The following is a 22,079-nucleotide window of genomic DNA, read 5'->3' as shown; positions in this document are numbered from 1 at the left end:
CCACGCCTGGGCGACAGCTGATGTGCAGGCTCCCTGTGTCCACATGCAGTCCATCTGCTGAGTATTTAGGGTCGGTTTTCCTTTTAGCGGCTCTCCCTCCTCCTCCTCCCAAATTGAATGCAGCAGAAAACTCAAGGGAACCATCGCTCTCCCATGCCCTGTACCCTCCTGCGCTGCTGTCCCGTCTGGTGTCCTGGTGTAAACGGCCTCTCCCCCATCAGCACCGAGGAGCCTACTGCCAAAAACCAGACAGGCATCAGAGCACTGAGAAATGGAAGTCAGAACTAATTTATTTAAGAAAAAAAAAAAAACAACCAACTTGTAAAAAGGAGGGGGAGGCATCGATTACAAGCTCTGGAAGCTCTTGTCAGGACAGCGCCAAAGAAATCAGCTTTATACAACAGAGAGAAAGGGGTAGCAGGAGGGGCCCGGGGCCGTCCCCCCACCCCGAGCCTCCCCAGCCCTGCATGAGCAATCCCCCGCGAAGGTACATGGGCACCCCGGCACTCGTCCCCCTTCTCCCTCCACCACCATTAAAGTGCAGCAGGGAGAGGGGGGAGAGGGGCTGGCTCCTACCCAGACCACCCCAGCACAAGCCTGCTCTTGGCTTTCCCCTGTGGGCCATGAAATGTGAAGCCCCAGCGCCCATGGCATGATCCAGCTCCCTCGTCCCCAGGGAGCTACTTGGTGGCCCTGAGGACCAGCAAGGAAAGGGCTCTCACTCCTGTGGTTCCCAGCAACCTCACACACGCGGCCCCCAGAGGCACATCCTGGGGCAAAATACTCCCCAAGAGCTACCTAATACGAGCAGGGTGGGGTTGAATTAAGATCCAGCGGGTGCCAGGAGGAACTGTATGTCCACGCTGAGCCCACATGTCCTTAGGCAGGCAGGGTAGACAGGAGGAAGAAGGGATGCTGCTGGTCCCGCACACCCCAGGAAAGATGTGCATCTCTTGTGGGACTGTGGAGAGGCTGCACCCCTTCTTCCTCCAATCCGAGCATAAGCCGTTTACAAGAGAAAAACCCAGAAGGACTCAGCAAGGGCTCCACAGCAGGTTCAGGAGCCTGCAGACAGCCCCTGGGGAGCCCAGCTCAGCTCTTGCTCTCAGCCGAAACCCCCCTTGTCTGGGTTCCCGCTCCTCTCAATATATTATTACTATTATGTGCAAGTAGTTTTGCAACAGAAAACACCGAGCCCTCCTCTCTCACCCTGCAGCTCCAGCCTCACGTCCGCCTCTCAGCCCTGCTTGTACCTCAAAATCTTCCTCCGGCCCCGGGGTGTCGTGGAGAGCAAAGCATGAGGGTAGCTATTAGACAGGAAAGACTCCACCACCCCCCTCCCTCCCCAAACCCCGGCCCTCTCCCTCGCACACACCCCCTGCCCGCGCCGCTGGCTGCAAGGACAGTCCATAAGGGCCAGGTCACTCGTCGCCCTCCTCCTCGTGATGGTGGTGGCTGGAGGCAGGAGGTTCTTCCACCTCCTGTTGGTGGTGGGCATAGTGATGGGGGCTGGGACCTTCAGCGGGCATGTTCTCCTCCGCGTTCAGGTAGACGTTGAACAGGGCTCCCTCGTGGCTTGGCTCCTTCCCGCAAGCCTGGCAGCTACAGTGAAGTATCTTCTCCACCAGCTTGTCAACCCTGGGGATCTCGTCATTGCCTGGACAGTCCAGTGTCACCTGGGTAGAGGGATGAGGACACAGTAAGTGAGTGTGCAGGCTCAATGCCTGGATGGCCATCCTGTTGCAGGCAGTCTGACCTGCCCCGTACCCTGCTGACTTGGGGTATTTTAAGCCAGAAGCGATGGTTCACTATCCATATAAACAAATATCTACAGTCAGTCTGCAAGGCAAGAATTCTCTGGGAATGTCTCGCAAGGTCACGAGCTGCAAAGACCCACGGAAAATGCACTGACTCAAGTGGGACGCTGCTCCCAGGCACTACTGGCACAGAAATATCGGTGGTAACTGCAAAAGCCACCCACAAGACACGTTGCTGAGCATCTTAGATAGTTTGGACTAAACCATCTGCCCAAATGTCTGAGCTGAAAGCAAAGCAGAGCGCTGAACCCAGCTCCCTGTGTGCCTAGGCTTGCCTCGGAGGCAGGATTTATGGCTCTGCCAGGATCAGTTGTGGCATGAAACTGGAAGGTCTGAGGGTGACTGGCAGATGGGCTGTGGGAAGCACTTCTGGACATTGAAGAAGGCAAAAACTCCCAAGTGGGAGGAGGCGACAAAGGCAGTGGTGAAGAGAACAGGCAGCGGGATGAGCACAAGGATGAATAATGCAGGGACTGGCAGGGAATGCTTCTGCAAACAGCGTGATAAATGCATCATTTATCACAGCAGTCATGTTGCTTCCAGCAGCCCCTTCCACCCAGGCGTCTCAAGACAGGGTACAGTCACCTGAGAGACACCCTGGAAGGGAACTACAAGTAGGAAAACCTCAGGGAAGGGGAATAACTTGCCCTAAAGTGGTGGCAGAGCATAGCTGAGAGCCCCTGAGCGAGGCCCCACAGAAAGAACCGTGGAGCAGGCAGGGATACTCACGATTTCCCACATGGACTGGGCTGGCATACAGGAGTCGCAGTGAACCAGGGACTCTGTGGACTGAGGGAAGGTGTTGGGGACGCTGTAGCTGAAACACTGTCCCAGACAGGCCCTGCAAAGACAACAGGAGGGATGAGGGCTCAGCAAAGGTGCCTGCTCTTCCAAACAAAGGCAGGAGGAGATTTCACCTTCCACTGAGACAGACAGAGAGCAGCCGGGCAGAGGCAGGACACTGTGCCTGGCTTCTTGTACGAGTGACAGTTCCCAAAGCCACTCCGGTGCCATCTGCAAATGGAAATCAGCTGCATCCAGCTCCACACTGAGAGTGGATCCATACCTGTTCTGGATGGACTTGGACTCGCAGCCGCTGTGCCCCACGATCTGGGTGATGTTCTTTGCCTCACACCAAGCGCTCTTATCCGGGAAGAGGGCAAGCTTGTTTATGGGGGGTGGTGCAGCCAGGAGCAGTGCTGGGAAGAGGGCACCAACCACGAACCATAACATCATGGCCACCTCTGCCAAAATCCTACAACTGGAGACAGAGAGCAAAGCATTAGCAGGAAAGAAAACAGGCAACCCAGTCCATTTCTCCAACCCCATGGCAGTTCTTGGCTGCGGCAAGCACAGGTATGTCCTCCCAGCGTGTCGGTACTCACATCTCCCTCTACATCCACTGCTGTGGCCAGGAAGGCTCCCCAAAACACTTCACGGGGAATGGGACATGCTGCTCTGCCTCTTCCTTCTTCAAAACAAGCTCTGGGGCAGGCAGATACCTGCATTACTTCTCCCAAGATTTGTGCCAGGAGCAAGAGCAGGCTTTTTTCATCATTGCCCACCCAAAGCTGGGCTGGGAGAAGTTTGCAAAACAAAAGCGTCACCGCCACGGGCCGAGCCAAGTTGGAGAAGTCGCGGACCACAGAAATGTTTTTATTTGAGGAAGGAGCAGACTTCCCCACTTCCTTTTCTCCCACCTTAAAAGCCAAAGCTGGCCTTGCTGCAAGCTTTCCCAGAGAAAAGGGACCACTTTCCCGGGAAGGAAAACCGCTTTCCTCCTAGAAGCGCGCAGCAGATGTCGCTGCAAGGCAGCAGCAAGCAGGGAGATGTGGAAACCTCAATCCAGAGGCTAGAAACCCGCAGAAAAGACCAATACAGCACTAATTTTTATAGAGCCACTCAAATTCAGCAAATGGCTACTCTGAGGATGGGAACTCAGTCTGCAGACAAGGGAGGGCCTTTCAATAGCAAGCATAAACCTTGCTCGCAAAGGTGGTCGGCCGAGAAGGTTACTTACCACCCCCAGAGAAATCCCACGCAGGGTTTCCTTGTGGGCCAGCTGTATTCTCCGGCCAAGGTGCCTGCATTAACACTCCCAATCACTGGGGAAAGGCAGATGGAAAAGCATCATAGAAATAGGGAAATTTTTTCCTTTGTGGGGTTTGGATGGAGTCACAGTGAAAGGCAGACATTTATACTTTCTAAAATATTTGTTAGAACCATGTTATTTGTTATTTCCTTCTATTTATTTATCCAGACGAAGATCCAAAGCCCACACTGGAAAGGCTCCTGTTGATTCCCATGGCTCCTGGGCCCAGCCCTCTAATGCTTGCTGGGGAAGGAGAGGAAAAATGCCTTGTTTATCAGACACTGGTGTCAGAGGCAGCTCTGTGCTGGGGACTCCCAGCAGGGCGTTCCTCCAGTCACGCAGTCTATATCTGCACCGTCTTCACCAACACATCCTCAGCTGGAGGACCACCACATTTATCTAAATGATTGAGATGGCCTACTAAGCACCTCTCACAGCTCCAGCTCAGATATTTTCAGGTCATTATGGGGCAGAGGGTTTTGCCCTGTTACCCCTCCACTGAGCCGAACCTCCTGGATCTGAATCAAGAGACAGATGCTTCCCCATCCTCCATCCCAAAAGGGCATCCTCATTCCCTGGCCCTGGGATCTCTGAGGGAATCAGGTGGGGTCTCTGCTAAATTTTCTTATTTCCTGGTGATACAGGAACCATAACGGTATAATGCAGCAACACCTTTATAGCCTTGGCTTCCTAATCCTCCCAGCACTTGTTCACGTGAATCCCACAGGCCCCCGGTGAGAATACCTGCACAAAGCAGGGTTTGCAGGTCTTGGTGTGAGGTAAGCAGAGGGTTTTAGCCCCTGAACTTGTACTGCCATTAACAAGAGCGGTGTGATTAAATACATTTGTCCTGAAAAAAACTCTTATGGCTTACTTCTGCTCCCTGAAATTTTTTTCCATTTCAGTGGGGGAATTCTGTCATTTCTGCTAAGAAGAACACAGCTAAATTGCATGCGCCACACACTCGTTTTGCTTGGTTTTCTGAAATGAGCATCACTCATTCCTCAAATGCCAGCAGCTCCATGCCGAGGAATCCCGCTCCCAAAGGCAAGTCCGAGATCAGAGCTGGGATGTGACCCAAACAGCAATCACAACCCCCCGGGGAACAGCCGAAATTCCTCTGGAGTCAGCACACAAGTTCACTTCCACATGCCCGATTAGAGAGCAATTTCCTTCTTTCCAAAGAAAGGTGGTGGCTGGGTTTTTTTCCAGGTTTCTATGCATCTCTACCCAGCAGCAAAGAGGTAAACATTTCTGTCTGTGCTGACAGCCCAGCTTCCCTGGGACCTTTTATTTTCCTGGAGGGAAGTGTTCACTAGAGATGTGTTTCTGCAGCACTGGTCAGAGCAGACCCATGGCCAGAGGCATGAAGGATCATCTCCAAGCATCTGGGCTCCCGTCTTGCTCTGATACAGAGAGGAAGATGAGCGAGGTTGTGCTCTGCTAAAGCACAGGACCTGGCCTGGATTCAGGAAAGCACTTAAACATATGCTTAAGCCCTCTCCTTTCCTGCACAGGGATGTCTTCATAACCAGAGCCCCGAGCAGCACGGCCGCTGGTCCGGTTTGCAGAGGGGCAGTTGGCGAGCAGGGGAACCAGGTACCTCTACAGAGCTGGAGCAATCGCAGCTTTATACCCCATTCTTCAGGGCACTCAGGTGCTGAGCGCTGCTATTGCCCACTGATTTTAAGCCTTGGAACAGGCCACATCCACATGGTGTTTTCCTTCTCCCAAGAATGCCCTGGAACCCGCAGGGCCACATTTCTAGTAAGTAACAAGGTTTATGCCAGTGCCTAGGAAAACATCTGATGCAGCTGAGTTTGGGAGGGAGCTGGGGCTGGAAGGAGCCTGCTCGCAACCGCGGCGTGTTCGCTGGCATAGTTCAAACCAGTCATGCGAACAGAGCGGCCACTAAAACCATTCATCTGACAGCAGCCACAGGGTCGGAGACAAAAGCACCGTGTTCCCTCTCCCCCTAGCTGGGAAGGGAAGGGAAAAAGGAAGACAAGGCACCCGAGCAGGTTTGCAAACTCACGATTAAATAAAGGCATTGAGCACATTCCTCGGTGACAAGCTAAATTACACGTTGCAGCCCCTAAAGGAACAAGTGTGTGCTCCCCGGCGCTGACCCCGGCCCTGGCCTGCACTTCCCTGCACACAGTGGCTTCTTTCTCTTCTCCGCACCGGGGCACATTTTTTTTCCTGCTAGTCAAAGCTTTTCAAGCAGAAAGTTCAGCTCAGTTCCGGCAGACCCATCAGCCCGTGAGGGTCTCCCCCCGCCTTCCCCTCTGCAGGGAACCACATGGCAGCTTCCTCTGCCATCCCTTCAGCACGCATTTGAGAAATCAAATGACTCAGCCCTTGAGCCTGGCACATCCCGGACTCCGGAGACAAACAACTTCTCAGCACACGCACAGCTGCAGCCTTGTGGTGAGCGGCCCCAGAACCCTTTTCCAGCCTGTCCCCATGCCCAAGGAGCTGAGGGGCAAAACGTCCAAGGCTGGTGGGTCTCAGCTGTACCAGCTCAGCATCTCTTCGAGGCCTGGAGAGCCTGGCAGGAGTCCTGCCGACGGCTGAGCCTGCCATAAGCCCGGTTTTGAGATCTGGTGGTAGCACGCTCAGATGTTTTATGTCACCTAGAAGAGCTCCTTCCTCCCATCCTGGCAGTCCCGGGGACTCTCAGGAGTCCCGCAAGAAGGACGGTCCCCGCCAACGCCTGGAAGCAGCTGGGAAAATCTACATTGTTATATCGGCTGGAGGACAATCACGGGAATTACCTCTGAGGCCGCATTCCCACCGCCCAGCCCACAGCTGTTCTTGGCCATTTGGAAACCAAACACTTCTGGAGGAAAATAAAAAAGATCTAATCGGTTTTACTCTCTTTTTCCAGTGGGAAGTTTACACCATAATACAAGACAAGCCTGCAGGTGGACATGGAGAACATTTCATGAGCAGTTTAATATATTTATAGGTATTTTTCTTATGCAGGATGTTGCAATTTTGCCAAATACATAAAACCACAGACACAGGTATATCGTGCTCATGGCCACACATGCAGCATCACAGGTTCTGGGAGACAAGAAACCCCTAAGCTTTACTAACATTGCTTAGCCAAGGCTCAAAGCGTGCGAATACAGCACAGAAACAGTGTCTGCTCCAAGCTGCGGCCAAGGAAATTGAGGTACGAAGCCAGGAAACGGCCTTACCTCAGTGCCTGAATCACTGATTCAAGTCCTTGTGTGAGAAGCAAGAGATCTCAGTAGAGATGGACAAGGCGAAGGTTTCAGCTCCTGGTCTGGACCACAGCTGGGACCTCTGACCTTCCTCTCCTGCCTCCCTGGACAGGCGACTGTCCTGCCTGACAGAGCCGGCTTCCCACCCAGCCTGGCTCTCACGCTACACCACGCCAAGCTGCCAAGAGCAACCCCAAGTTGGTGTTAGACATGAATCACAGCAGTTCCGGGTCTTGCCTTTGTGTTCAACTAGTTATATTTGTGCCATTTTGCTGAGAAAAACTGCTGCACAGCGCTGCCGGGGGAGGAGGAGGCCCCGAAGACGTGCTGCTGAGCGCACTGCTCCGTGCCTCAGTTTCCCTGCTTGTAAGACCAGAGACAGGGGATCGCTGTATGCCGAGTGAGCTGATGCGTGCAGACAGAGTGGAAAAGCACAGGGAGGTCTTTGGAGCGCCAGATCTCCTTCGAGGGAAGAGGCTGCCCGGGGCAGGAGGGGAGGGATGGCTGCCAACAGCTCTTGCCCCACACGATGCGGCACGCGTTCCTCGACGGGAAGATGCTCGGGGTGAACGCCGTGCTGCGGGGCAGGTGGGAGTCAGGCCGGGACGTTGCTGTGCGGTGAGGGAGTCACACAAGGACACGGTGCTGCAGGGCAAGGGGGGGATCGCTGCCTGGAGAAGAGAAAGCTCTCCAGGGACTTGGGTGGGATCACTCCTGCGTGTGGAGGTGGCCAGGAGCGATCTCCTTGCAGGTAGCTGTAAGCGCTAAAAGGCAACCCATTATTTAGGCGCCTAAAAGGAAGCAAAGCCACAGTTAAGTGTCTGATTTGGTGGTGACCGGAAAGAAACATGTATCTGTCCGAGACAGATCCAGGGCATGGCTCTCCTCAGACACAGGATTTTGTCTGTACAGTAACTTCGGAATACTACAGGGAATTGCCTCTTGGGAATCTCAACTCAAATAATATTTGGTGACATGGAACAAAAAATATTATAAGCCAGCATTATTAGCAGGAAAAGTTGAAATCTAAACTGTGAAAACCTGAGAAGTCACTGTGTACTGAAAAAAAAAATATCAAAACAACCGATTTTATTCAATACTTGTCCTTATTTAACACTTCCCCCTTTTTTGAAATTCGCATTTAGCTAAAACTTTATACTTTGCTGCAAAAAATACAAAGTACAACATTCTTTTGGGGACTCTACTGTTGTGCCTGCAACAGACCAAATTAATCTGATCGATATCATGACAGTATCGCCAGGGGAGAGGGAAGAGAGCTATGCACTGAAAACGTCTAGAGGTAATTCTTCAGGACAGCAAGACAGATGAGTGCTTAACTGAACACAGAAGTCTCTTCTGAGCTGAGAGTCTTGCTTTGCTGAGCTGCAAAATCTGGGAAGAAATTACAAAAAAATAAAAATGGAACTACCATAGGAAGACCTTTGATATTTAACATGCAGAAGAATGAATCCTAAAACTTTTTGATAACGGAGCAAAAGCCGTGTCATTTCTCACTGTGGATCTGGCTGTCTCTGCTCTTTTCAAAAGCAGGAGATGTTCGAGCTTCCCTTTCCGTAACGTATTAATTTCCACTCAAGCATGGTTGGGCGATTCACAGAAATAAAGCAGAAATAGAGAAAAGCAGTGCAGCATTTTTAAAGCCCTCTCCTGTCCCCACTTTGGACAGAATTTCAAAAGACTTCGGTACATGGGAGTTTAAATCTGGCTTCTCGGCCATGCGCTGAGCACTCGAGAAACATTTTTTGCAGCTGGAAAAAAAATCCAAGCTCCTTTACCTACAAAAATCATTGGAAAGCTACCTATGGACTTTGATAGGCTTAGAATGGGGTCCTAAAGGAGCTCTGCTGGAAAAGGGACACACTAATGGCCTGTGGAGGAGGCAAGAGTAATATAAACAGTTGCTGGTAATTTATTTCAATTGCTCAATTTCTTCAGCATTAAGAACAATCACGGCCAGGAAAATGCATCAGCCTAAAGCGTAGGAATATATCCTGGCCCCACACCACCCTCCACTCCCTCTCCTCTTCTAGCACCTGCTCGAAATGTGGGGCTTTGCAGCCCCTAAGAGCAGCGGGGCAAGCGGGATGGGAGCAAGGATCAGCTGTGTCGGGCACCTGGCAAACAAGCCCGGTACTAGCCTCCAGCAGCCGGCAGTTTTGGGGAGCAGTGGGACGGGGGTGCCTTGGCGAAGTGGGGGAAGAGAGAGCGTACGGGCTCCGTCTCAGACCCTGCGCAAGGAAGGACTAGTCTGCCGCATGCTTTGGCTAGAACAGTCCCCAGCGGTAGGTCGTATCCAAGTGCACTGCAGATAATATGAGAAATAGGCGCTTTCAAACACAGCTGTTAGCAGCATTTCAGCCAGAGGCCTTGCTCGTCGCATGTCTGGACCTGAAGGAGACTCGACTCCCTCCTGCGTTTCCCCTGGAGCTGGTGTTTCCCACACAGCCGTCCCACACGCTGGCGGCCGCAGAGCAGGCAGGCAGAGCCACCCGGCGTGGGCAGCGCTGTCAGCCTGGCTGGGGCTGAGGGTATCGACTGGAGCTTTGGCCACCCAGGAGGACCATAGGTGTCCAAACGTGAACCGTGGATCCAAAACCCTTTGAAAATTCCAAGCAATAACAGCAACTGCTGCCCTCCAGCCAGGCTGCTCTCTCCAAAGCTGTCCCTGACCCCTGCAGGCAGCAGTTTCCCACCAGGCATGGAAAGAGGACATCTTTTCCTCCACCACAGCATCACTAATCGAGAGCCTGACCACTATCGCTCGCTGACCGGCATCTCCCCAAAGCACCTGGCTCGCTCTGGAGCACACAGTCACACCGTTCCCCCTTGCAACTGAAGCCGCAGCCTCTCCCCTCCTTTTTCGGTGAAAACAGCTTTCACAGGGCCTGCGGTAAAATCTGCACCGCCTCTGGGAAGGGTCCCAAGAGTCGTTCACTTTTCCCCATGTCTGATTTGCATGCAGGCACCAGCAATTTCCCCGGGGAGCGCTTCTCCCAGCAGGCCCAGTTCTGCTTTCACTTAGAGTGAGGTAAACTGGGACCGGCTCCTCCAAATGACTCCACTGGTGCAAATGAGATCAGAATCTGGCACCGCTCGTCTTACTCAAAACAAGCATAACTGGAACCAGATAAAACCAGTTCTAGTACATAGTGGCCACCAGGATTATTATTTTTTTAATTTAGCACACACGCCGCGTAAGGCCATCCTGCAGTCAGAGATGGGAGTTGTCTCAAATGCCAACCACGCTGGCTTTCGGCTTGCTCGGTCATTCATTACCAAACTTGCATAAAAAAATCAAGCCCTGTCCTACGCAGCGGGGTTGTGCTTGCAGGATCAGGTTCCCAGCTGCTGGAGCAAGAGGTGGAAAGAGGGAAGGAGAAAAAGGGGTTTGCGGCTGGAGCTGTGGATCTTTCAGTGACGGTTCAGGATCCTTCCTGCCGTTTCCCTCTCCCTTTACACCCATTTAGGCCATATCCCAGTCACAACAGCAGAAATCCAATTGACTTGAGTGCTGTTTTGCTCTCTTTTAATCTCTGCTTTGCACTGCACCAGCCTTCTCAGTTTTGACGACGTAAAACCCAACGTCTGTGTTATTTACCCACGGCACTGACTGCAGTGTCTCCAATACCGAAGCATAAAAACATGTGGCAGTGCGGGGCCAGAGGCTTTCGGGGGTAACGTAACAGTTCACAGCCCAGTTGGTATTTTCAATTGCTACCAGACGTGCTGGGGGCTGACCTCACACTTGACATTTAGACAGTCTCTCCTAAAACTGCAGGATCGAGCCCAGTAACCACAATGAAATCAACCCGTGAACCAAATGCCGGTCTCTTCCCCTCTCCGGACAAGTCGTCTGAGCTCTGTATCAGAGAAGAAGGAGGCTTAAGCCACGTCTGAGAGAGTGACCAAAGCAAGGGCCCAATCCTGGCACCATTTCCAAAGCTAAGCTCCAAAGGATTAAAATCTTGGCTGGAATGGGGGTAGCGGCCCAGCCCAGCTCCACAACTGGTAGAAAGGAGTGCTGGGTTGCTCCGTTCCCACCATTGGAGCTAGTTTACACCCAGGAAAGCCCTGGCCCCCACCGCCCCGTGTCGCTCCCTCCCTAAACAGTGCCGTGCGAGAAACAAAGGTCTGGGGAAACAGCACGCACAGCTCCTGCCAGTGCTAACGGGAGGCATGGAGGACAGACCACCCCACATTCTCACTCCGGTCCTGCCCCAAAAGGACAATTTTATCAGCTGCTCAGGTTTTTAAGAATCCGATTTGAGCGGTGGAGAAGTTTCTTTGCCCTAAGCCGTGCTGGACCTGCCAGCACTCTGGTCCTTGCTTTATTGCAGGGGATCTCCAAGCCTGGGCGACTACAGGGGAGGTTTTTTTTCCAGCAGACTTCAAAAAAAAAGAGCAGGAGCAAGGCCCTAGGACAGAGCAAGTCCCCGGCTCTGCCTGCCCCACAGTCGCTGGAGCTACAATACAGGAGCAGGCGGAGGTACTGCTAACACTTTAATGGGAACAGCACAGAGCTTGGGGAGGAATACTGCCCGGGAGTTTACTCTGCTTTTCAGGCAGGTTTCCCACGACTGGACCAGCTTAACACGACCTCGGCAATGCCAACACGCGCCACGAGCAAAGTTACTCCAATACGGGCAGGTCTTCAAGGCTACTTTAAAAGCGTTTTGGCTCAGGGCCCAATCCTGCACTTCCTGGGCACCCAAAATTCCCTCCAGCTTGACTATTTTCCTTGCTCTGGAAAGATGACCGGGCACTCGGAAGACTTTGCTCGCTAGCCCTCTTTGCAAGACCGCAAACTCCCCAAGCTGGAATTCAGCGCAGAGAGGTCAAGCCAAGAGCCCAGATTCTTCTCAGGGCTGTTTGCAAACACTTGGGATTTTTATATTGAAGGCAAATTCCATTTCCCATCCTGCGGTTTGCAAATTTGAAGCGAGCTGCCTTTTTCGAGATGGGAGACTGCCTTCGAAAAGCAAAAGTGCCCATTGTATGCAGCTGATTTTTGGCTGGTTGGACGTTGCAAAGAGGACATTAAGTTCTTGGGCTAAAAATACAAGGGAAAATCTGGGCCTCGCCATACCACTAGGATCTTTCCCACTTGTTTCAGTAGGGTGCAGATTTTTCCCCAAAAAACCTGCAAGGCAAAGCTATGGTGCTCCAAATCCCCAAACACTTCACACAGGCTGAATTTTTAATTTGATAGGGTTAATCCTATACGTGAAAGTTAGATTGCGGAGCACAGCATAAGTTTCTCGTAAGAGTGCCCTCGTAAGATAAATGCTAGTAGGCAATAAGGGATTGTCTGGATCAACTTTAATGCAGCCTGAAAACGAGCTAAAGCATGTTCTGTCCCTGGAACATCTCTCAGAGAAAAAGAGAAATCCCCACTGTGCATAAAACGCAGAGATTGTTGTATGTAACAAGTAAGAACTGCCACAAATACTTAGAGAAACTGAAATACTACGTTACGACTCAAGAAACAGGTAGAGATGTATGGGACATAAGCCTTTGTAATATTCCAGTAAGCACAAAAACTATGCGTAGGATGCAAGGATGTAAATTCACCCCCAGCGCAAACTTTTCAAGTAACAAAACTTTCCCTGCCTTTCCATCGGGAAAATCTCCTTCCTTTACGACACCCGAACTACTACACGTCCTCTGGCGTTGCGGTGAATCGATACGCTGAACGTTCCCCCTTCTTTCCTCCGCACTTTTGTTCGAAACCCGAAATAGATGGGAAGGGCTCTGTACCACAGATGTGCGACCGATAGAGCGCGGCTCCCCATATCCTATTCTTTTATTTTATTTGAGCTAAAGCGGCGGTGGAAATACTTTAACGATTGCACAGCAGATCCCCCGAAGTCCGCCTCATCTGCAACCGATTTCTGCCCGTGGCAATATTCTCATCCTCCCGGCCATCAATCACCCGTGGAGGTTGGAGGTGGGGGGGGGAGAGAAGAGCAGGGAGAGAGGAAAAGAGGCGGAAAAATCTGGTGCTGATCAGCGGCGGAGAAAAAAAAGCAGCAGGTCCGCTTCGGTTCGGGCCGGGGGGTGGGAAGGAGGTGGCGGGGAGGGGGGAAAAAGACCCAAACGCGAAGGGGCTACTCACCACCCAGGCGACGGTGGGCACATCCCATGGGGTCCGGGGCCGCGGCGGGCGGGCGGGCGGGCGGGCTACAGCCCCGCGGTCCCCGGCGGTTGCCGCATCCTCGGCTCGGCGGCCCAGGGAGGTGCGGGGCGGGCGGGAGCCGGGAGCCTGCCCGCCCCCCCCCCCCCCCTCCGGTGCCGGGCTCCGGGCGGTGCCGCCGGCCCCGCCGCTCGCTATTGCACAATCGGGGCGGAGGATGGGGGGGGGAGAAGGGAGAGGAGGGGAAAAGAGGGGAGGGAGGGAAGGAAAGAGGGAGGGAAGGAAAGAGGGAGGGGAGCGGAGGCTGCAGAGCCTGCCCGCCCCGCCGGGGCGGCCCCGCGGCAGCTCCGCCGGTTGATGGGGCGGGACGGGGGAGCACGGAACGATCTCCCCCTCCGGTTCTTCTCGGCGTGTTCCCGTTTGCAGGCGTAGAGACGGGTGCGGGAGCCCCGCGGATCCCCGACGGGGCGGTCTCTCCGAACAGCCGGGGCCGGCGGGACTCGCAGCGCCCGGGGCGGGCGGGGAGCTCCCACACTCACCTACCCTACCCCCCCCCGTCTGCCAGTCCTGGGCGAGGGAGCCCCCGCCAAATGCTAAAAACTAACGGGGAGAGCCCGCTGGCAAGGCACGTCCGTCAAAACGACGTGTCTGTAAAAGAAGAGCCGTGTCCCAAGGTGATTTCCCAGCGTTTGCTCCTGCAGCGACAGAAAAGCCTGGATGTGGCTCGCTGAACGCAAACAGTTCCTATTTAAACGTAATACTCGATAGAGAGGGCTTGGGGTAGAGCCCTAGCTGCAGTGAAGACTTGGGAAAGTTCTCCTCCACCACCAGAGGATGGTTTTCTCTTCCTTTCTTTTCCCTTCCTCTTGCTCGCCTTTTCCTCCTCTTTTTCTTTCCTTTCTCTCTTTCCCTTTCATTGCAATCTTTCAGTTATGATAATTGTTGGAGACCGGAAAGGCAATGTTTCTGTAAAGGCGCAATTAATCTAATAGAGGCCTCCACATTAAACACTGGCACGGCACTACCCAAATCGAAAGATACCTGCAAGGCTTGGATGGGCTTTCCTGGCTCCTGTTTGTGTGAAGATTTGCATAGAGATCAGAGAAGCAGGAAGAGGAGATGCTAAGAAAGCAACAGCTGTGCTGAGGGAAGTGTTGGTAGTGCCTTGGCAGTGGTCCTGGGGAGAAGCCAGGAAAGCAAGCTTTGGGGCTGGGTGTTAGCTGAAGGAGGCTGGAGGCTGCCAGCGAAGGAACGGTTTCCCGCTGCTTGGTTCCTTCCAGCTCCGGGACAAGAGGATTTTGTAAATAGGGTGGCAAAAAACCTGCTTCCAGCATCGCTTTCTTATCCTGCTAGATGCAACCTACCCAGCCCCAAACTGTACTGAACTGCTCAGCTCCAAAAGGGCCAACAACAGACAAAGGAGCAGCCTTTTGCTATGACCACGTACCCACGGAACTCTAATCTCCCAACATTTTCACCCACTGCTGGCTGAACTTGGACTTTTGACTAATGTCCACCTGCTCCTCATGGCCAGCAAGACCAGCAGTGAGCTCCTGCCCAGGAGGCTCTTTTATTCTGAATAATATAATGAGTGAAAGAGGAGACATCAGAGGGTTGGAAGCAAGTTCTCAGGCCGGTGGATAAATGGGGAAAAATAAGATGTAGATGCAACCAGCTATGGAGAAACAGACCACGGGCATGAAGGTTAAATTCACCCAAGTGTATCAGGTCCAAGGTTTAGTATTTTGATGGTTTTTGTGGGATCCTCGGCAGTGGGGTGTGATTACTCTTGAGCGGAGCACCAGGCTGCATGCAGATATGCGAGCCAGCGTGCAGTTCATTCACTGCTTCCTACTATTCATTCGTGTTCCAGTAAACAGCCAAACAGCAGAAAAGGGAAACACAGCAATCTGTAAATCTGGGGGTGGGGAGGCACGATGCGCAGAGTTCAGGTTTTCTGGTTTTCTAGTGTCAGAAGAAACAGGCAGAGGTGCTGTATGACAGAGCAGGCTGGCTGGAAGATGAAAGAAGCTGCCGAGAGGCTGTCAAAGCCTTGGGCCAACACTCTTCCCCATCCTCTCTGGCAATGCGGTATTGCAGCCAGAACAAGGAGTGAAGACCTGATGCCTGCAGATGTCATTTGGACAGACGCTGGCTCAGGCACGGGCTAGAGGCAGCCGCTCTGCAGCTGGGAGCAGACGGGAGGGAGACAACACCAGCAGGAAAGGAGCCATCCTCACCGGTCAGGCCCCTCGCCCCTAGCCAGGTCGCTGGCTTCAGCAACGTTTTTAGACTCTTGCTCCACATCACGCCCTCGTTTACCAGCTCTCGCTCCCCACAGGCTCTGGGGAGCTTGCTGCCTGCCCCTAAAACACCCGAGCCAAACCACGCTGTTGTTTTCACGCTAAGCGGTGCGACACGTAGTACGACACAACTCTCCGCTCTCACCCCCTGACGACAGCCCATTTCATCAGCCTGTTGTTTTCCACCACAGATAGACACCATATGAAAACACAGGTGCACAGAGCCTTGCCCAAAACGTCTACACACCCACCTACATCTTTCCCCTCAGCCCTTTCCCCTGCTGCTGGATCACCAAGGCTTCCCCGCACTGAGACACAGCAGAAACCTGCTCTCTGGTCTCCAGGAGCTTCCCTCCCTCACCCTCTGTTGCTGTTTTGGGCCTGCTGACAAACGCCCACAGTGCCAGGGGCTCCCCGCTTGTCAGGACAGGACTAGGAACTGTGGGCGTGAGAATTAAAAGGGTGTATTTGTAAGTTAAAAATAAAACTATTCCTTTTATTTGTGTCTTAACGCAGATTCCAAGGCTCCCTGCCCATAGCTGGATGCTAGAAAACACATGCGGGGAAAGGCAGCTGGGAAAAGAGAGAGCAAGCGAGAGTGTCTGCATCCGTGAAGGGCTGCAGTGAGCAACGAGGGGAGAATTGCCCTTCCCAGATCCCCATAGCTGGCCTTACACTCCATCTCTCCCCCAGCAACTTGTGTTTTGTTCACCGTTCCTGAGATATACCGCGTAGGGTCCAAAGAAGCACTCGCAAGGGCTAAATCCCCTGGCCTGACTTGGGAGACTGATGTCTGGGTCTGCCACGGACTACCCTGCCCTCTCTCAGATCAGTCATTTCACTTCACCTCTCCACATGTCATCTGCAAAAGGGTACAGAATTGCACTGCAGCTCCCTGCAATAAATATGGCTCTTTATCAGCTCCCTTCTCTCACCAGACCATCACCTGCTGGAGCTGAACTCCTACTTGTTGGTTCCTAAATAAGCCCTAAGACACCTCCAAGATATCAGCTCAGGACCTCAGATCGCTGTCTGTAAGGGCATACGTGCCCGAGGTGAAAGGGAGCAGTACTCATGCAAGGAGATGGAGGCAAATATTTTACTACTAAAAAAGCTGTGGGGTGATTTCTCATCACCATCTCGGGTAGACGAAGGGAGGGGACAGTGGTGGCAGGTGAGGAGCGTATCCTCCCATGACTGCAAGCATGCAACTCGCATTTGTGCAGTTCCAGCAGCCATGGGCAAGAATAGAGCAGTCCTTACAAATACCATTCTTGCTTTTTAAAATTCACCCAAAGCATGTGGTTACAACAGCACTTCACTGCTCATTCAAACCACCAGGACAATCCCACCTGAGCACAGTATCTAGCTTAATAACGTACACAGAGGTAAGGAGAGGCTAGAGGGGAAGGTTCAGCCTTGGGAGAAATTTGGACTAGCAACCTCCAGCAGGCCACAGCTTAGGATAACAGATTTGAGCTCTGTGCTGAACCCCTTTGCATAGGTGTAGCAGAAAGGCACAAGTCCTAGTGGTAATTTGGCTAGCTGGCTGGAACTGCAAAGTCCAGCTTGCCTGGCTGCGTGTAGAAAGAGAAATCTAGGGACGGACCTGGCTGGCAGGGACTGTGCTCGGTAGTAAAGGAAAAGGATTTATCATAGAGCTCATTAGAAAACATCTGGGCTCAGCAAATGACCTGGAATGCGACTCGGCAGCGGGGCGCTCCTCTCTTCCCGAGTCCCGAGAATGCGAGCTCCCGCAGGGTAAGACTCGAGCCAGCTGTTTCCTCTAATCCCATCAGCCTTGCCTTCGACAGGGGTCCAAACGCTCAGCAAGCAGGAGAGAACGAGAAAGTCCCATTCCCTCCCCTTGGTGACTGGGATTAGTGGTTTCTCTGTAGTGCCGTGCCAATGCATTTTGGGGCCCTAGGGCAGCAGTAAAAAAAATGTACCCCTCCCATCTCCGAGCAAGTCCAAGTGTGTTTAATCGCTTTATTTTCCACCTTGCCCAATCGCTCCCTGCTCCCAGGCACTCTAGGCCCCTTCGTCCCTCCCTCCCTCGCTTCCCCAGCAACTCAGGTCATGCAAAATCCTTCTCCTATTCAGTTCATGTCTGCAGGGGCAGTTTCTATCAGGGAGGGCTGGGAAGAAGCTGCTGGGCTTCATTTGCAGGTGCCCTCTTGCCTATGAGTTCAATCAGTTTTTTTCTCTCCACTTCAAAAATACCAGTTTCCTCCAACTCCATTACAACTGGCTAAATCCCCTCTGATAACCGTCTTATTTTCTGCTGCACAACTTCCTCCTGCTGCAATCGCTCAGAACCTCTTATTATATTAATTATTTTTTCTTGCAGCACTGCCTGAAGGCGCCAGCCAAGCTCAGGGCCTCGTCACAATAGGTGCTTCTATGTGTTTAGAGACAGTTCTGGCACTGAAGCGCCTACAAACTGTCAACCAGCAGTACAAACTCAGAACACACACATGTGTGCAGGGAACATTTTGCACATTACCGAAAGGAAACCAGCACCCGCCTGAAACGGGGTGACTCAGCCCGGAGCAATATTGCACTGCTGTTGCATGGGAAGGAGGCTCATGTACAAACTCTCTGACCATTAAGAAAAGCGCCCAAAATCAGAAGTCTCAAAGTGCCAGTTTCTGAAGTCCTGCTACTGTAAGAGAGTCAGCATTTTTTTAAATTAGGGTAACGGAGAAAAAAGAATGTACGTATGTATTCGCTAACAGATTAAACTCCTCTGCTCCCAGTCCCCCCGCCTTACAGAAAACAAATGCAAATACAATCTTTAAGGTGATAACGTGATTTCATATTTTAGAGGGTGTGGTTCATAAAATCATAGAAACGTGGGACCCTGAGAAATCTGCTTTCATTGCTTCCCTCTCCTCCTGCCCTGAAGCAGGATCATGATTTGTGAGTTGTGAAGCAGATACTACCATTGCAGCTGATGAGGAAATGAATGAAACTGGCCAGGAATCTTAGTTTATCACTGCTTTCTTGAATATGCCAAGCGATCTGTGCTAGCACTGAGCCAATTTTTCATCATTCTGGTTTTAATTTTGGTAACAGGGACTACCTCAGTGACTGCTCCAATGTACAGTAAGAGTTAACATTGAAGCCTCAGTTAAATAATTACAGGTTCATCCTGTGCTCAGAGGAGTCACAATGACCTTCTCTCTATCTGCCAGCCTACCTCTATTTATACCTAATATGGATATAAAATCCACAACTTAGCAGATAGTAAACTAGACCCTCCCACAAGCATGTTGCCTACTAGGACGCTCCCAAAGATTTAAGGGAATTATTTCTCAGGCCTTAAAAGAACCCAGTAAACGCACTTTCTCTGTTCTGTCTGACGTGGTACAGACAGCAGAACTACGTGGACCTTCCCACACAGTCCTTCCAGCGCACCTCTAGTCCCAGCCCACAGACACTCCTGCAGTTCCAGCCCCAGGCTTCCATCCATCATTCAAAGATGCATTTATTGACATATGAAATACCCCAACTCTCGACAGATTATCTACGAAACCATGTAATCTTCAGAGAGAATTAAACAAAAATTGGGCCTCATGCCCGGAAAAAGGAGTGGGGGGAAGCACACACCATCAGCCATTCCCTCAAACAAAACCAAGGAAAACAGTCCAAAAGGGAGGAGCTGGAAGAACAAAGCAGCAATGATTGGCATAGAAATAGGTTGTCTTGTATCTGAGGACCATGCCAGGGACATCTTCAGGGAGTGTCTAACAAATAGGGTCCTTGAGCTGAAAATATCTGCATTTAGTTCATACCAGATTAAGCCATGGGACAGAGACCAGGAACAATGCAGTCAACCTTTATGGCCTTGGAAGTTTAAGAGAATTTATGGCCAACAAGAACAGTTAGATCATCTGATATGAAACCATGTGTGTTACAGGTCATTTGATTTCACCCAGTCACTCCCAGGTGGAGCACAGTAACTTCCACTTAAGACATCAAGAGTTGAAACATCCACCCATTCCTCTACTAGCTTATCCCAGTCTCTCTGCTTACAATTCAGTGCCTCACTGCTCATCTGCATGGGTCAAGCTTCGGCCTCCAGCCATTGCTTCTCATTACGCCTCTCCCTGTTAGCAGCAAACCCTTCAGTTCCTGGGTTTTCTGTGTTGTTTTCAGAGTCCTTGAGATCTCTAGGTACGATCAGCATTTGTTGCTCCTCGATGTCAAACTTTACATTTGACTATATAAAAATCTACATTGCTCCACTTTCTTTTTCATTTACATAGCATCCCACCAAATAGCCATTATTCGTTTGCCACCATTTATGTATTTAGTTCCAGATTATTAATGAAAATTACAGATAATACAAAGCATTATACTGACTCCTGTGGGAGACACAGCATCCGCAGACCCCAGAGTGCCATTGTTTTGCAAATCAGACATGGGGCCTTCAGGACACGAAATGCTTTTCTTCTCCCGTGGCCTCAGTCAACCTTTGAACCTAGAAGGAGGCTGCTAAGGAGAGAGATGACACAACCCATGGCAGTTACCTTCAGCCTAAGCCTCTTTTCCCCTTACTCCATTGATAACCAGAGCCCCTTCTCCCTTATTGCTCTGTGCTATAGCACATTGTCCTGGAGAGAAGGTACAGGAGTTTGGCGACAGAGAAGCAGGTGACTGGAAGAAATGAAAGGGTGAATAAGAAAGTGCAGAAATACTCCCCTTTCCACAGCACACCCTTACCTTGCTATTCTGGGATCTTCAAAGAGCAGAAGCCAAAGTCTTTTGTGAACTGCAGAGTGTGGTTCAATCCAGCGCAGATGGGCAGTGAACTGTAGGGTCCCACAATGTATGCTAGCTGACTGTACAGAGCTGAATTTTACCTGGGAATGAAGTAGGTCTTAAAGCCATGACCAAATGGAGACAGTATCACCGTTTCCATTTTACAGGGGAGAAAACTGAGGTGTTATCACAACTGGACTCCTAAATCCCCAGGGAATGCATGGCTCATGGGATTAGTAATGGTTTTGGGTTAAGCTGTTAGTCACTACTAACAACTTCAAGTGCAGCACCGAGGGGGAGGAAGACTACCCTCTAAAACTTCTAAAAAGAAACACACTCCTTCATACAACAGGAGATTTATGAACTGAATTTGAACTGATAAGGGCATGACCTTTTCCAGGAAGGGGCATAGACTCCTAACCCAGAGCTGGAGTTATGTTATTGGTTGTTACAAGCACGACCAATAAAGACTATAGATGAAGAGTGATTTATTACTCACCAACAACTTTCTCAGCATCTTTATAAGCTACAGGAGGTGGGTATCCACCACCACGAGGAACATCCAGCTTTAAATAGCTAGCAATGCTGTACAGCTAAGTGCTGACAGCCAGAAGTCACAAGAGAAACAGCAATCCACAGCTGAATTTCCATAAACTATGTTCCCATTTAGTTTCAATCTCAGCTAAGCATTTCACTGTGGGTGGGCTATAGGCTGGACTCTCAGAACAGTTAAGACACAGTACGCATTGCATACAGCTGCCTACTGGAGCTGATGTGCCAAAATTTGCACCAGTCCTATTTACAAAGGCAGGGGTGGGGTGGGAGACAAGGAAAAAGTTTACTTCTTACTGACGGGATGTGTGTGGTAGAGGGGGAAAGCAACAAAACCCAGCCAGCTCAGAGCAAAAGGAAGGGTCAGCCATGCCTTGCTGATTCAGAACACTGTTGAAAAATGTGGTTTTCCTAGCAGGTCACTGATCTTGTGTTCCCCAGCTCTGCCACTAGCCTCTCCCTTCTAGCTAAAGCATAAGAGCTATACCTCGCGGTAGATCACTACCACAACAACCACAGTCTCCCTTTAGTCCACTCATGCACCCACTGCTTGCATTTGCAAGCAAGCACCTTTGTGATTTCTTTTGCATTGCTCCAAAAACTCGGAGGGAACCCAATAAAAATATCTGGAAAACCAATTCCTTCTCCTTTGGAGAATCATCCGTGTGAGCCCTCTGGAAGAGTTGCGTTACGCCATCACGGCTGTGTTTCCACTACTGGAATGATACTGTCTCCTTAATATCCTCCCTCTATCTCGACCTGTTACCTAAGTTCATATTTAAAGTAGATCTACTAAGGCAGTGACTATCTTTTGGTATTATGCTTATGTTATACCTAACACAGCGCTGTCCTGTTCCATGAGATGCAAAGAACGGGTAACACATGTCAGTATTTTCTGTCCTTATCAGATTCAGACTTACACCAAAGTCAATACTGAGGATCTTGGTGTTTTACACCTATTAGTGATTCTATAAGGAATCGCCTGCGGGACAATAAAACAGAATTCCTAGCTTATCAGAGATTTGCCATTAAGAATTTGGGGCAATGGGAGGACAGCAAATGGATTGCAGAACATACCCTTCTGGAGTCTCCCAGACTATGAAGTGGGCAGCCTTCCCCTGAGCCTCCATGACCTGCCAAGTAAAAAAACAGTCAGAAAGG

General features: G+C 51.2%; 1 protein-coding gene across 3 annotated transcripts; it reads right to left on the bottom strand.

Moving 5' to 3' along the window:
* Positions 1 to 272: 272 nt before the first annotated feature.
* On the bottom strand, positions 273 to 13,510 carry NBL1 (NBL1, DAN family BMP antagonist). Of its 3 annotated transcripts, XM_069782393.1 has the most exons (5): positions 13,279 to 13,510; positions 3,838 to 3,922; positions 2,884 to 3,078; positions 2,547 to 2,658; positions 273 to 1,676 (listed from the first exon to the last, which is right to left on the bottom strand). In XM_069782393.1, the coding sequence occupies exons 1-5, from the start codon at positions 13,304 to 13,306 to the stop codon at positions 1,422 to 1,424; spliced, it is 675 nt and encodes a 224-aa protein (XP_069638494.1). In that variant the 5' UTR covers positions 13,307 to 13,510; the 3' UTR covers positions 273 to 1,421. The 3 variants fall into 3 exon arrangements, with proteins under 3 accessions (XP_069638494.1, XP_069638495.1, XP_069638496.1); XM_069782394.1 differs by lacking the exon at positions 3,838 to 3,922 and having other exon boundaries at positions 13,279 to 13,503; XM_069782395.1 differs by lacking the exons at positions 3,838 to 3,922; positions 13,279 to 13,510 and adding an exon at positions 3,203 to 3,222.
* Between the last annotated feature and the right edge of the window lie 8,569 nt (positions 13,511 to 22,079).

This window comes from Haliaeetus albicilla, chromosome 4 (assembly GCF_947461875.1).
Source record: "Haliaeetus albicilla chromosome 4, bHalAlb1.1, whole genome shotgun sequence".
Classification (NCBI taxonomy): domain Eukaryota; kingdom Metazoa; phylum Chordata; class Aves; order Accipitriformes; family Accipitridae; genus Haliaeetus; species Haliaeetus albicilla.
Note: the sequence above shows the minus strand (reverse complement) of the source record. Positions and strands in the feature narration are given on the sequence as shown.

Excerpts from the sequence above, each read along its gene's own strand:
- NBL1 (XM_069782393.1), bottom strand. The coding sequence starts at position 13,306 with ATGGGATGTGCCCACCGTCGCCTGGGTG. Across the intron at positions 3,923-13,278 it reads TGCCCACCGTCGCCTGGGTG|TGATTGGGAGTGTTAATGCA; the intron begins GTGAGTAGCCCC and ends GCCTTTCCCCAG. Across the intron at positions 1,677-2,546 it reads CCCAGTCCATGTGGGAAATC|GTGACACTGGACTGTCCAGG; the intron begins GTGAGTATCCCT and ends CCCTCTACCCAG.